Consider the following 12,619-nt stretch of genomic DNA (forward strand, 5'->3'; position numbering starts at 1 on the left):
GCATCAAAGCAAATGTGAGGGTTAAATGTACTCTGTGGCTTCCCACAGATGGTGTCCATCCTCTGCTCAGATTTAGACAGGTGTCCTTAGAAAGTCCCAAGCAGAGTATTCTCAAGCAGAGAATAATGAACATGAGACCAGTTAAGTTCTTTATGAAGTCTCGTATCAATCGGCTATTGTCACAATACTGCTGCTTAGCAAACCCCACCCCAACATTCAGGGCTTAAAACAATAATCATTTCTTCTTGCTTATGTACCTGGGGGTTGGCGGGGGGTTGGGTGATCAAGGCTGGGCTTGGCGCCAGTGGTAGGCAGGGTCCGTGGCTGTCCACACGTCCCCTTCCTCTGTGTGATAGGCTAGCCCGAGCCTGTTCTCACTGCGATGGCAGAAGTGCACAGCGCACACGTAGCCAGCCACATAAGCACGTAATAAGGGTCTGCTTGCTGCGTGTCTGCTAACATCCCATTGGCCAAAGCGAGGCACGTGGCTGGACCCAAACAGAAGGGGCAAAGAAAGAAGCCCGCCGTGCTTCTAGGAGGAAGAACTTCAAAGGGCTTCTTTTCCATTTTTCACAAAACTAAATTTAACCTGGTCTAAAATAGTTTAATATAATGTTTCTCCTACATTTTGAGTGTTGGATTACCATTTCTTTTTCAAGATGATGATTATCAGAATGGGGTGAAGGGTTGGCGTCAACAATTCGGTCTTCTGCAGGGGCTCGTCATGGGCTGGTGTTGCGCCACATGCTTCAGATACATCTTCTCACCGATTCCTCACGGTGTCCCACGGAAGGGGCATGTTCTTGTTCCCAGTGCAGGATGACACAGCAGAGGGGTGGAGAGTGCAGACTTGCCAGCCTGGGTTTAAAACCTGGCCTCCTTCCTTCCTAGCTGTGGGACTGCAGCAAGACACTTAAACTTTCTGTGCCTTGGTTTCCTTCCCCCCACCTCAGTAAAATAGGGATAACAGGTAGCTCTTGAATAGGGTTATTGTGGGAATAAATGACTCTGTGTGTGTCTGGCTCTCTGTGTTAGCTACTGTTTGCTCTAAATGAGTGTTGGCTACTATTCTCCTCATTTTACAGATGAGGAAACTGAGGCTCAGAATGGTTAAGAAACTCTCTCAAGTTCACACAGCTAGTAAGTGGTAACACAAGGATCCAAGCCTGGGCAGACTGAATACTCATTTAATTTTTTAAACATGTTTGTTTTTTTTTTTGAGAGAGAAGGGAGGGAGGGGCAGAGAGAGAGAGGGGGGGAGACACAGAATCTGAAACAGTCTCCAGGCTCTGAGTTGTCAGCACAGAGACCGACGAGGGGCTTAAACTCAGGAACAGCAAGATCATGATCTGAGCCAAAGTTGGATGCTTAACTGACCGAACCACCCAGGCGCCTCCAAACTGGACACTCATAATTGCTGTGCTCTGCTGCTTTCCCTTCTATACTGAGCTGCGGTCAGCCTCCCTGTGACTTCCCCACAAGATCTCATAAAGTTTATTGGGAATGCTATGAGGATTAGTGGAATAATGTTCACGAACAGCCTACCCCAGTGCCTGGCGCAGAGTAGGGAGAGGTTCCGGAGGCTGGAGATGACACAGACATGGCCCATCTTGCTCTTTGCTGTCCATCACAAGTGATAACTCAGACTCTCTGCTTTTGTGGCCAGTCCAAGGAGGGTAAATGCAGCCACAGGCCTTTGGTTCTAGGGACCTTTGTTGGATGAGATTGGAGCCACGGACAGTGCAAAGGAATTGCTCAGCAATAGGGAACTCAGAGGCAGAGTTATTTGTAGGATAAATGCAGCCATTTATCAGCACCTCACTGCACACTGCAATCCTGATGGGCTGGGAAGGGGAACTGGGGATGGAATGAACCCATGGCGTGATGGCCAAGTCCTGAACCTTCGCCGGAGCTGACAGTCCTCACTAAGGCTGGAAGACCAGAGAACTGCCTGCCATTGTCGTCGGAGGACATATTGGCGCTCCAGGCAGCCGCTCACATTGCAGGATAGAGTGTGGAGGCCCCAGAGCCGTGGGTGCAGTCGGACCTTAAGGTCGGAAAGCCTACTCATAGCAAAACTACCCTTGTGTATGTGCACACAGAGACCAGTATGAGCTTTGGGGGACTCTTGGAGATCACTGAGCTAAGAGCTCTCTTTGAAATTTGGGAGAGACTGAGACTCAGAGAGCAGTGGCTGCCCAGAGGTCCACAGTAGCTCAGTAGCAAACTGGCACAAGGGCCCTGGATGCCCCACAGATAGCTGGGGCACTTGCCACGTGCCAGGCCCTGTGCGGTCCCCATGCAGCACGGGGTCTTGCAGACTAATATGGGTGAGTTTATTCCCAAACAGCATTGACAACTACTCTCTGTCCTGACATCTGGCAGCCAGTCCTCGACCTCTTCTCTTTCTTCCTCGCTTCAACCTGCTCACCCTTCCAGCTGCTAACCTGAATAATCGAACCTCCTAGCCCTTCAATCCTACTTGTTTGCTCATCTTCTCCCACCCATATGCCACCCCCTACTGCCACCAACGAAGTTCAGGCCGAAGCCCAGCCATGTGGGTTCAAATCTTAACTCTGTTTCCTCCTCTCATGTGACCTTGGGCAAGTTATTTAACCACTTTGTTCCTCAGTTCCATCTTTTACAAAGTGGGCATGATCGTTGTTTGAACCTCACAGAGTTGTCAGGATGATAAAATGAGTTAATGGAAAAGAGCGTCTGGCACAAAGTAAGTGCTATCTTATCACAACAGACATCACCTCCAGCTTATCTGTTCTGCTGGCTTGATGCTCCCTTTGCACTGGGTCAGGGTGGGGAGCAGAGAGACCTGCAGAAGAGGCAGCTGCCACCAAGACTTGCAGGGCCTCGAGAAAAACTTCTCAGAGGACCAAATTCTTGAGGGTCGAATTTGGAGATTGGATGGAATGTTGAATTGTTAGGAATGGGAAAAGGGCCGTTAGAAAGGGAACAGTGTGAGCAAAGGTGTGGGGACGGGACAGTGCAGGGCGGGTTGAGGAATGGCCCGCGGGGAGTCAGAGTTGACGAGGCTGGAAGGGTCACAGGTTGGGGGCACAGACTGAGGAGGGTTTTGGAAGTCAAACTGAAAAACCTGTCCTTAATTGAATAGGCGGCAGGGAGCTACTGAATCTAGAAAGACACCGATTCTGGACCCGCATTACCCAGCTGCCTCACCAACCTTCCCACTGGTTGGAATGAGCTGGTTTTCCAGGCTTACGAAATACCCGGCTACCAATAATTTTGGTATTTCCCTTATTCCCAGTGTTTACCCTTCTGCCTCTGTCTTGTCTTCTCATACTGGCTAAAACTTTTGGAACAGTTTTCAGTGATAACAGGTTTCCTTGATATGTTTTTTTATTTTAATAAAGAATGTTTCAAGTATTTCACCTATTATGTTGACTCAAGATTTGAGATCAATACCAGATCAAAGACGTATACATACCAAGAGGTATTCGAAGGAATTAGTATTGAATTTAGCCAATGCCTTTTCCACATAAGAAAAGCTTTCCATCAGCTTTGATACTATCATATGGTTTTCAACTTTTGATACATTAATATGATTTCCCAACCAGTGCTTTAATACTGAATTGTCCTTGTGTACCTGGAATAAATTTTATTTTTCATGGCATATTATTCTTTCTAATCTCGTTTGATCAATGAGACCATAGGTATTTTGCATATATATTAATAAATTGTGAAACTAGCCTTTAATATTCATTTTTGTACAACTCTATTAAATAAGTTTTCATATGCTAGGTGGAAAAATGAATTGGGAAAATTTTCTTTGGTTTTATATATCCTGGAACAGTCTAATAACAAAGGTATGTGTCCTTTGATGGTTTCAAAGAACTTCTCCCAAACAAAAACAAACAGGAAACTTGCCTGAAAGCTAAACGAACAAGGCATCTTATATTTAAAAATAATTTAAAAAAAAAACACAACTGTTTCTATTTCTGCCAAGTTGATTGGGCTGTTCATGTCTTCTACTTGAATTAATTTTAGTAATTCATGTTTGCCTAGAAAACTGTCCCATTGTTGAGATTTCCACATTGATTAATGTAGAGCATCTTTGCATTTAAAAAATATTTTAAAAATATCATCTCTTCCATGTCTGGTCGTGTCTTCTCCTCATTCCTTACCTTGATGTTTGTGTTTCCGTTTTTGAATCTTGCCCTGGGTTTGTCTATCTTATTGGTCTTTTCAAATAACAATTCTTGGTTGCATTTATTGTTGTGTCTGCTTTTTTCACTTTCCTAATTCATTATTTTCTGCTTTTTCTTTATCGATTCCTTCCTCCTCCTTTCCTTCAGTTCATTTTATTACTTTTTTATCTGGCTTCTTGAGTTAAGTGCTTTGGTGAGGCACTGCATTTTCTGCTTTAGGGATAAAGGTTTTAAAGCATGTGTAAGAGTGGCAGAAACTGTTAGGGTTCTGACCAAAGGCACAACCTCTGTTGAAGAAAGAACCTAATCCAGGAGGCAGGAGAGCTGTGTTTCAGTGTAGCCTTGCCTGAAGCCAACTGAGTGTCCTTGGGCAAGTCCCCTCTCTGCCCAGGACCCTCCTTCCCAAATCTCAGGCAACCAGGTGGGATGTGGACCTTGTGAGGCTTGGCCCCCATGCACCAGGCAGCCTCCTGTCAGAATAATGCCCTCTATCTTTATTTTTAATGTTTATTTATTTTTGAGAGACAGAGAGAGCATGAGCAGGAGAGGTGTAGAGAGAGAGGGGGGGGGACAGACGATCCAAAGTAGGCTCTGTGTTGACAGCAGAGAGCCTGTTGCGTGGCTCAAGCTCACGAACCATGAGATCATGACCTGAGCTGAAGTTGGACACTTAACCGACTGAGCCACCCAGGCGCTCCCAGAGACTGGCATTTATAATTTCGATGTAAGCGTTTATGGTTTGTTGATATCATAGAGGGGGTGGTGAGCCTGGGGCAGTGCCAGGGCCAGAGCTCCACACCCATGGGAACAGCCCAGCCCTGGCCACTTTCTCTACGTGTCTCACATCTGGCCCCTGACATTTTGATCGTGTACCAACTAGTCTGACACTTATGCTCGCTCCGCTTCCCAAAATACGTTTTCAGCAGCCCTCAGGTCACCAAGTCTCTGTGGAAGGAACTATGTGTTGGGTGTGAGCACTCTTCCCACCCCCACCATGATGCTGCTTAAGATAGAGGAGGGTCCTCGGTTGATGTTAGGAAATGTGGGCAGAGGTACCTGCTCTGCCGTGCTCCCTATGGGACCTGAGCCAGACGCTCCCCACCCACCGTGGGTCTCAGCTTTTCTATCTGCAGAATGGTAACGGGCTGGTCAAGAAGAGTTTCAAGGGCCCGCCCTTCACAGATTCTTGACCACAGATGGAGGGACTCTCTTGGGCTCCAGAGAGCTCTGCTGCTCCAGCAAGACTGCTTCCTTCATTCACTTAACAAATACTTGCGGGCCTATGCCATCTGACCTTAGCGCACAAACATCTTAGCGACTTGATCCTGGAGCTTACACTCTGGAGAGGGAAGCTGCCGTACAGGGTCACCCCTGCCACCCAGGGGCTGGCAACCTGCAAAGAGAATAACACCTGACCACTGGAGGGTTTGCCTGCAACAGCCGAGGCCTTAATCTCTCGTCCCGGGGCCGGAACAGTGACTGTGTGAGGAAGGACATTTCCTGCACCTTTGTTGAGTGACTGCCTAGCTGGAGGCCAAGGAAGGAAAAATTCAGTCAGGGGTCTGAGGAGGGGCAGGAGGAGGAGGGAGGTGTCTGAGCGGGCCTTTGAAGGCAGGTCATGTTGGGCTGCCTGCAGTTGGAGGAAAGGGTGCCTTGTGCTGAGGCACAGCAGAAGCAAAGGTGTGGAGGGGGAGAAGTCCAAGTGCTACTCCAGCTCTCGCAGGGTGAGCTGGCCAGAGCTGTTTTCCCAGGGAAGCCGCAGAAGCCGGACCAGGTTCCTGCCGAGTGGAGCCAGGGCGGCTGGAGGGGTGTATGTGCGTGCGCACGTGTGTGTGTGTGTGTGTGTGTGTGTGCGCATATGTGAGTGATGGGGGGGCGTGGCGCGCAGGCGTTCAGCGCCCAGACGTGACAAATGTGCAGATGTCCCAGGAGCTGTGGACATGAGCGGCTGGCCACGGAGACACTCACCCCGTGATTTGTTGCTTTGATTCCTCAGGCCGTGACTTGGCGAGCACGACCCTCCCCGGGTACCCTCCGCACGTTCCCCCCGCCGGACAGGGCAGCTACTCTGCACCGACGCTGACAGGGATGGTGCCTGGTGAGTGTGCGCTGTCGGCGTCTCCGCAGCAGGCAGCGGATGGGGTTTCGGGGGGGCATCCCCACAAACAGCCCAGGTGACCTCTGCGCTTCTGAGAAGTGGACCTGAATAAATCAGGCAGAGGTCTGCACTCTCAGCCTCTTTCTCTGCAGCAGGGCCTTCTGTGGGGCCAGCGGTGAGCTCCGGAGAAGCAGGGGGAGCCTTGACTGTCACTCACACAGTCCCTTGTTGGCCACACAGATCGCCCGAACAGAGGGGTGCAGGACCTGGCCAAAGGTTGCCCAGTCAATGCTCAGTAGGGGTCCTCCTCCATTCTCTGCCACCTAAGTTAAGTGACTGAACACCAGGAGACCCCCCCCCAGGCGCTCTTAGCAGCCTTACTCCTTGGGGCTGAGGACCATGTGCTCAGGACCGACAGGATGTCAGCTGATGGGTTTGTCACTTGATTCTAAGCTGAATACCCTGTGGCCACTGAAACCGTATCCCCTCGGGCCAGCAATGTGTCAGTTTCTTTAAAGACATTGGAAAGGAAGCCGCCGTGTCTCCTTCCTTTGTAGGATACTGTGGGGAAGGACGGCACATCATGGCCGTGCTGGCTGGCTGTGTACTAAAGGTCATGAGCATAGCAGGGAAGCCCAAAGTATCATTTTTTGAAAGATGTTTTAAAAACATCAGGGGAAAATTCAGGACAGGGTTGGATGTTGTGATGATTCTTTTAAGTCTCTTGCTCTAAGCCATTTACCTGGAGCCCAAGCCTCCTTCTAGCCCACCCTGGGGGTCCTGCGCAAAGAGCCCTACGCCTCTTCCAGCCTCTTCCCCAGCCGATGTCATGGGCATGTGCACCCTGGGCCCGAGGACTGGTGGGGGATGTGGACAGAACTTGAATGTGAGATTGGGTATTCACATCTGCACGTGAGGCCCCGTGGGATGATGAGCGAGGCTGGGGATGGGGAGGGAGGCGGGGCAGATCATCGCCCGGCCGGGCTTTCCCCACACAGCCAGGCCCTGGCACACACAGCAAGGAGTCCCAGGATTCTGCACTCACTCTTGGGCTTCCAGGTTGGTACAGAGATGTATTTAACAAGGTGGGAGGACAGAGCATATTTCATTTAACGGTTTGTTAGCTTGATTTATGACTTTTAAATATGAGACATATGGGAAATGGCCTCTGTGCGGGCCCTTGCCCTGGGCCTTGCCAGTGCCAGGGAGGCCTGCCAGGTTCACACCTGCAAAAAGCCTTTGCCTTTCTGCTGCAAGGAGGGGCCCACAGCAGAGCACAGGGAAGTGCTGGGCACACGGCAGACTGAGGGACCCGAACTCTTTCCCACCCCCGCCGTCAGGAGAGGGAGTCCTTTCCACTAACGGCCCCTCACACTTAGGTAGCACTTTATAAAAGGCAAAATGCCTTCCAGGAACTCTTTATTGTTCCAACCCTGTAAAGTAGGCTGGGTAGAAATCTAATCCCCATTTTCCGAAAGGGGACGCTGAGACCCAGAGCAGTTAGGGAACTGCCCAGGGCCAGAGGGCTTGGGCCTGGGTCTTGGCCCTCCGGTTCAGCACCCTTTCCCCTGTCCCGGGCCAGCACACCTTCCTCTGTCCCGGCCGCCTCTGTGTGCTGATTCCATCAGCACAAGCTTGTCACCAATGGTGGAGGGGGAAGCAGCCGCCCCAGGCCCTCTCCTGAGGGCCCGTTAGCAGGTAAGGCCAAAGCCTCCCAACTGGCCCCGCTGGCTCCCCACTGCAGACCCCAAGGAGGCCAAGTTCAGAGAAGCAGCTGAGCTTCCTTGAGTCTATCCAAACAGAGCCTGGCCCCTGGCCTGGTGATATCTCTAGACCTAATTACTAGGCTCAAGGTACAAATGGCTGGGGGCCTGGCAGAGACCCCAGTGGGAACCAGTGGTAGTTCCTTGCTTGTTAATAGCAGCAGCGGGAGTCAGGCCTGGGCAAAGGACAGTCTAACCAAACCTGCTGGCATCAGCTGGACAGGTACAATCATAGGCTCGGACTGCTGGCGCGGTTTCCTGGCACGGAGGAAGGGCACACAATGTGGAGGGAGGACACAAACATTTTGGCAGGAAGCCCCAGGTCTGCCTCCTCCCCTCCTCCCCTCTCCTTTTCTTCTCCTTATGCTACTTCTTCTCATGCACCCCCGGCACTCATTCACTTTCAGACCTGGCGTCAGGGCTGGGACTCCATGCTTGGTAGGCACGGTCATTAGTTCCTGTGCCTCAGTGTCCAAACTATGTCATATCTTTGGAACTCTGTTTCCAACATGATTGCTAAAACTGTTTTGGTGGGGGGAGGGGCAGGGGGAGAACGCATGCGGGAGTGGAGTAGAAGCCGGGAGCTGGGAGGGGGGAGGAGAATCCCAAGCAGGCTCCATGCCCAGCGTAGACCCAACGCAGGGCTCGATCTCACGGCTGCGAGACCATGACCTGAGCCAAAATCAAGAGTTGGATGCTTAACTGACTGAGCCCCCCAGGCGCCCCACCAAATCTGGTTTTTGAATGGCTTCGTGGGGCAGTGCTGGCTCACATGCACGGGCTCTGTGGAACCATCCTCAGGGCTGGCACGAAGGAGCCCACCCTACGGGACAGCCAGTCTTGGGCCTGCCATTCAGGCATCGCACAGTCTGGCCTCAGCTTACCTTTCTGGTCAAGTCTCCCAGCCCGGACCTCTCCCTGACCACCCCCTGGTTCCTAGCACGCCTCACACACTTAATCGTCAGCGTCACTCTTTGGCCTGTGCCCTGGGTTTAGACAACTTCCCGCCTCCACCTCCACATTGGGATCCAGGTTTGCCATTCAGGGCCAAGTGGAAACATCACCTGCCCCGTGAAACCTTGCAGCGTGGCCCTCCCTGGGGGGGGATAGTGCTGCAGACTTGGCTTTGTTATGCCTCATGGCCCAGCCCGTGCGGCCCTGCCAGCTATGCTCCTGGATGGTGGGCTCATACGCGGCAGGCCCTCTGCCTTGTCTTCTTACCCCTCACAGTCCCTGGCACATAATAGCCCTTTGGTGTGCGGTGGCTAAGGGAGGGAGGCAGGGAAATTTAATATTAAACCATGTATTAGCTCCTGTGACAAGTCACCGAACCTTGGCTTAAAAGAATAGAAATGGATGGTCCCACGGTCTTGGAGCCCAGGGCTGTGCTCCCCTGGATGCCCACTGTGGCCTGTGGGCATTGCTCCACCTTCACACCTCCCTCTTCCTTGGAAGCATGCACGTGGCTGCATTTAGGGCCCAGCTGGATAACCCAGGGTCCTAACCCAGGGACCTCAGCCCATCTGAAGGTCCTTAATCATTATTTACAGAGGGGACCCCCACTCCTTTTTGTCCATATAAGTAACATTCGCAGGTTGCAGGGAGGAGGGCATGGATATACCACAACGTGTTAGAGGATTTCAACTTGGTATTTGTCCAGATTGCTGACTCACAATCTCTTGGACTGCTGAATCTGGGGGGCATTCGTTCGATTGTGGCAGTGCTGAAGGCAATGCCATTGTCATAGGCCCCCAGGGGCATGTCGGTACAGTTTGTCTCTCCAAACAGAGCAAGGCTTTAGGAGATTTTTAAAAAAAATATTTGGATAATAAAAAAAAAAAAAAGAAAGAAAGAAGAGGTGACTGGGTGACTCCATTGGTTAAGCATCTGACTCTTGATTTCAGATCAGGCTATGATCTCCTGGTTCGTGAGTTCGAGCCCCGCATTGGGCTCTGCCCTGACAGCTGGGAGCCTGCTTGGGACTCTCTCCACCCCCTCTCCCTCCCAAAATAAATATTTTTAAAAATAGGAGGTTGTTCATCCTGCTTTCTTTCTTAGGGAAGACTTTCATCTGTATGGTTTGCTTTTAGGACACAGAGAGGAGGACTGCCTCCTGAGTACATTTGGGCAATTGGACTTGGGGCCCTAAAGAAAATGGGCGTTATGTTTTACCGTAAATTCCCGCTTGTGGGCTTGGGCTCCATTTCAGTCCTGATTCTGCCATCAGAGTCTTGTCTGGCGTTTGTGGCTTGAGGGTACCCCCATGTCTGAAAAACAGGGCTTCTTGATCTTCTCTAATATTTGGAGATTCAGTTTCTGCAGGTCTGCAAAATCTGTACAGCCCCTTGTTGATCACCTATGTTGAATAAAGCAAAGAGGGCACATATCAGCTTAGAATGGAAACAGTTCTGTTTTATTGTTCATCAAGTCCCGGAAAATGCCAAAAGTTTTGCACCAAAGATTCCACAGTGTCCTGATGGGTATAACTAGTTGATTCCTGCCTGGAGATTCTTACATAACCTAACAGATATCGACCACCATGTCATTTGAAACCCTTAAAATTTCTAGGCTAAGTGAGAAGGAAGGGTGTTCACTGCCCTTTGGCTTCGGAGAGTCTGAGCAGCAAGGAAAGGGCCTTTTTTAGAGGAACCAGTAAGGGACAGCCCCCACGTGCCACCCTCTTTGGGAGCTCTAGGCCAGGGGGCCCAGACATCCTGACCCCGGCCTGTTTGCCTTCCTTGGGCCGCAACAGACAAGAAGCCGATTGGAGGCGTTAGAAGGCGCATGGCAGGTTCCTCCTGTCCTGGAAGCTCTACTGGCCACGGATAGGTAGGTGTCCAGTGCTTCTTAGGTGCTGAATCAGTGGAGTCGCTCAATTAACCGATGGCTTTTATTTCCATGAGGAAGGAAGGGAGGGTGGATGGAATAGGAACCTGAGGCCAGTGAAGAGGTCTGGAACAACAACGAGAGGCAGCAGGCATAGTGCCTGCTGGACTCTGGCTGGGGAATAAGGTGCAAGTGCGGCTTCCCCTCAGCCCTCTCTGCCGCTCTCACCAGACTGGGTGCTTCACCTCCTCCGAGGGGCCTTCCCTGGAACCCCACACGACTTTCCCGTTTCTAGTGTAACGAGCACCACAAAAAATATAAAGTATACATTCACCATCTTACAGATCTGGAGGTCAGAAGTCTGGAATGGGTCTCAGTGGGCAAAAGTCAAGGCATCCTCAGGGCTATGCGCCTTCGGGAGGCCCTGGGGCAGAATCATTGCCTTGGCTTTTCCAGTTTGCAGATGCTACCGGAGCTCCTTGCCTCGTGGCCACAGTGCTTCATCCACAAAGCCGCTGGCGCGGAGCTGAATCTTCACTGTGACGCCATCTTCTTGCTCTTCCCTCCAGCCTCCCTCTTCCACTTCTAAGGACTCATGGGACTTTATTGGACCCACCTGGATAATCCAGGGCACCCCCCCCTCCCCCACAACCCTGATCTTCAAGCCAGCTATTTAGCAATCCCCCTTTGCTCTCTAACCTTCCATGCTCCCGGATTCCAGGGATTAGGATGCAGACCTCTTTGGTGGGGGGGCCCTCAGTCTGCCTACCCCACCGTCTACGCCAGGACCCCCATCGCTCCTGTCCCAAAGCATCCTGTTCTTTTCATTCGTCATACGAAGCACAATTGAAGGAATTTAATTAGTGGTTTACTCCTTCCTCATCTACTTTCCCCTCAGGTGTGTGCAGTCTACAGGGGTTGTGTGGTACCCAAACCTGTGTCATTTTGGTCACTGCTGCGTCCCGGTTAATGGCAGAGTGCCTGACCCATAATAGCACTCAGGGAATCATAGTTGAAATATATATAAAGGGGGGCTCTGGGCTGCACTGCGAGGGAGAGCGATGGTGGCCAAAGATGCTGGGGCGGCTGCATGAGTCAGGAGGCTGAGTGGTTAGGAACACGGACTCTGGAAGCCAGACTCCCTGGGTTTTTTTATTTTTTATTTTTATTTTTTAAATGTTTGTTTATTTTTGAGAGAGAAAGCAAGCAGGGGACAGGCAGAGAGAGAGGGAGACAGAATCCAAAGCAGGCTCCAACCCTGAACTGTCAGCACAGAACCCAACGTGGGGCTTAACTCACGACCTGAGCCAAAGCCAGACACTTAGAGCCACCCAGGCGTCCCCAGATTGCCTGGTTTTGAATCATCATCCCATTTCTCACTCAGCTGTGTGACTTGGGGCAAGTTACATTGCTTCTTTGTGGCCTGGTTTCCTCCTCCTCTGTAAAATGGGGTGATGGGAATAAGAGTGAACATTAAATGATGTAATGCATGTCAATACTCTTCTTAGATTTTTGCCCAGGACATGCCATGCAAGGGTTGATGCTGATGATGATTGTTGTGAATACAGGGCTCTGAGCTGCGTGTCGTAGTGAGAGGAGACACCTAGCTGGCATGCCTAAAGCTGGCCTGACCTAGGCTGGCATCAGATTGAGGGCTCTCCAGCAGAGTTCATGGCCCATGGTGCCCATGGATCAGTTGGAGAACAGAAAAGAATCCAGTCACAGACAGGAGTGTTGCCAAGCGGGAGTGG

The 12,619-nt window shown here is 51.0% G+C and overlaps 1 protein-coding gene across 1 annotated transcript in view; it reads left to right on the forward strand.

Moving 5' to 3' along the window:
- Positions 1-12,619, forward strand: part of PAX5 (paired box 5) — a 189,506-nt gene that overhangs the window by 140,346 nt on the left and 36,541 nt on the right. The window contains exon 8 of the mRNA XM_039234751.1: positions 6,178-6,279. Within this exon, the coding sequence (XP_039090682.1) occupies positions 6,178-6,279 (102 nt within the window). The remainder of the gene's footprint in view (positions 1-6,177; positions 6,280-12,619) is intronic.

Source organism: Hyaena hyaena, unplaced genomic scaffold (genome assembly GCF_003009895.1).
Source record: "Hyaena hyaena isolate Hyena2069 unplaced genomic scaffold, ASM300989v1 scaffold_93, whole genome shotgun sequence".
NCBI classification, from domain to species: Eukaryota; Metazoa; Chordata; class Mammalia; order Carnivora; family Hyaenidae; genus Hyaena; species Hyaena hyaena.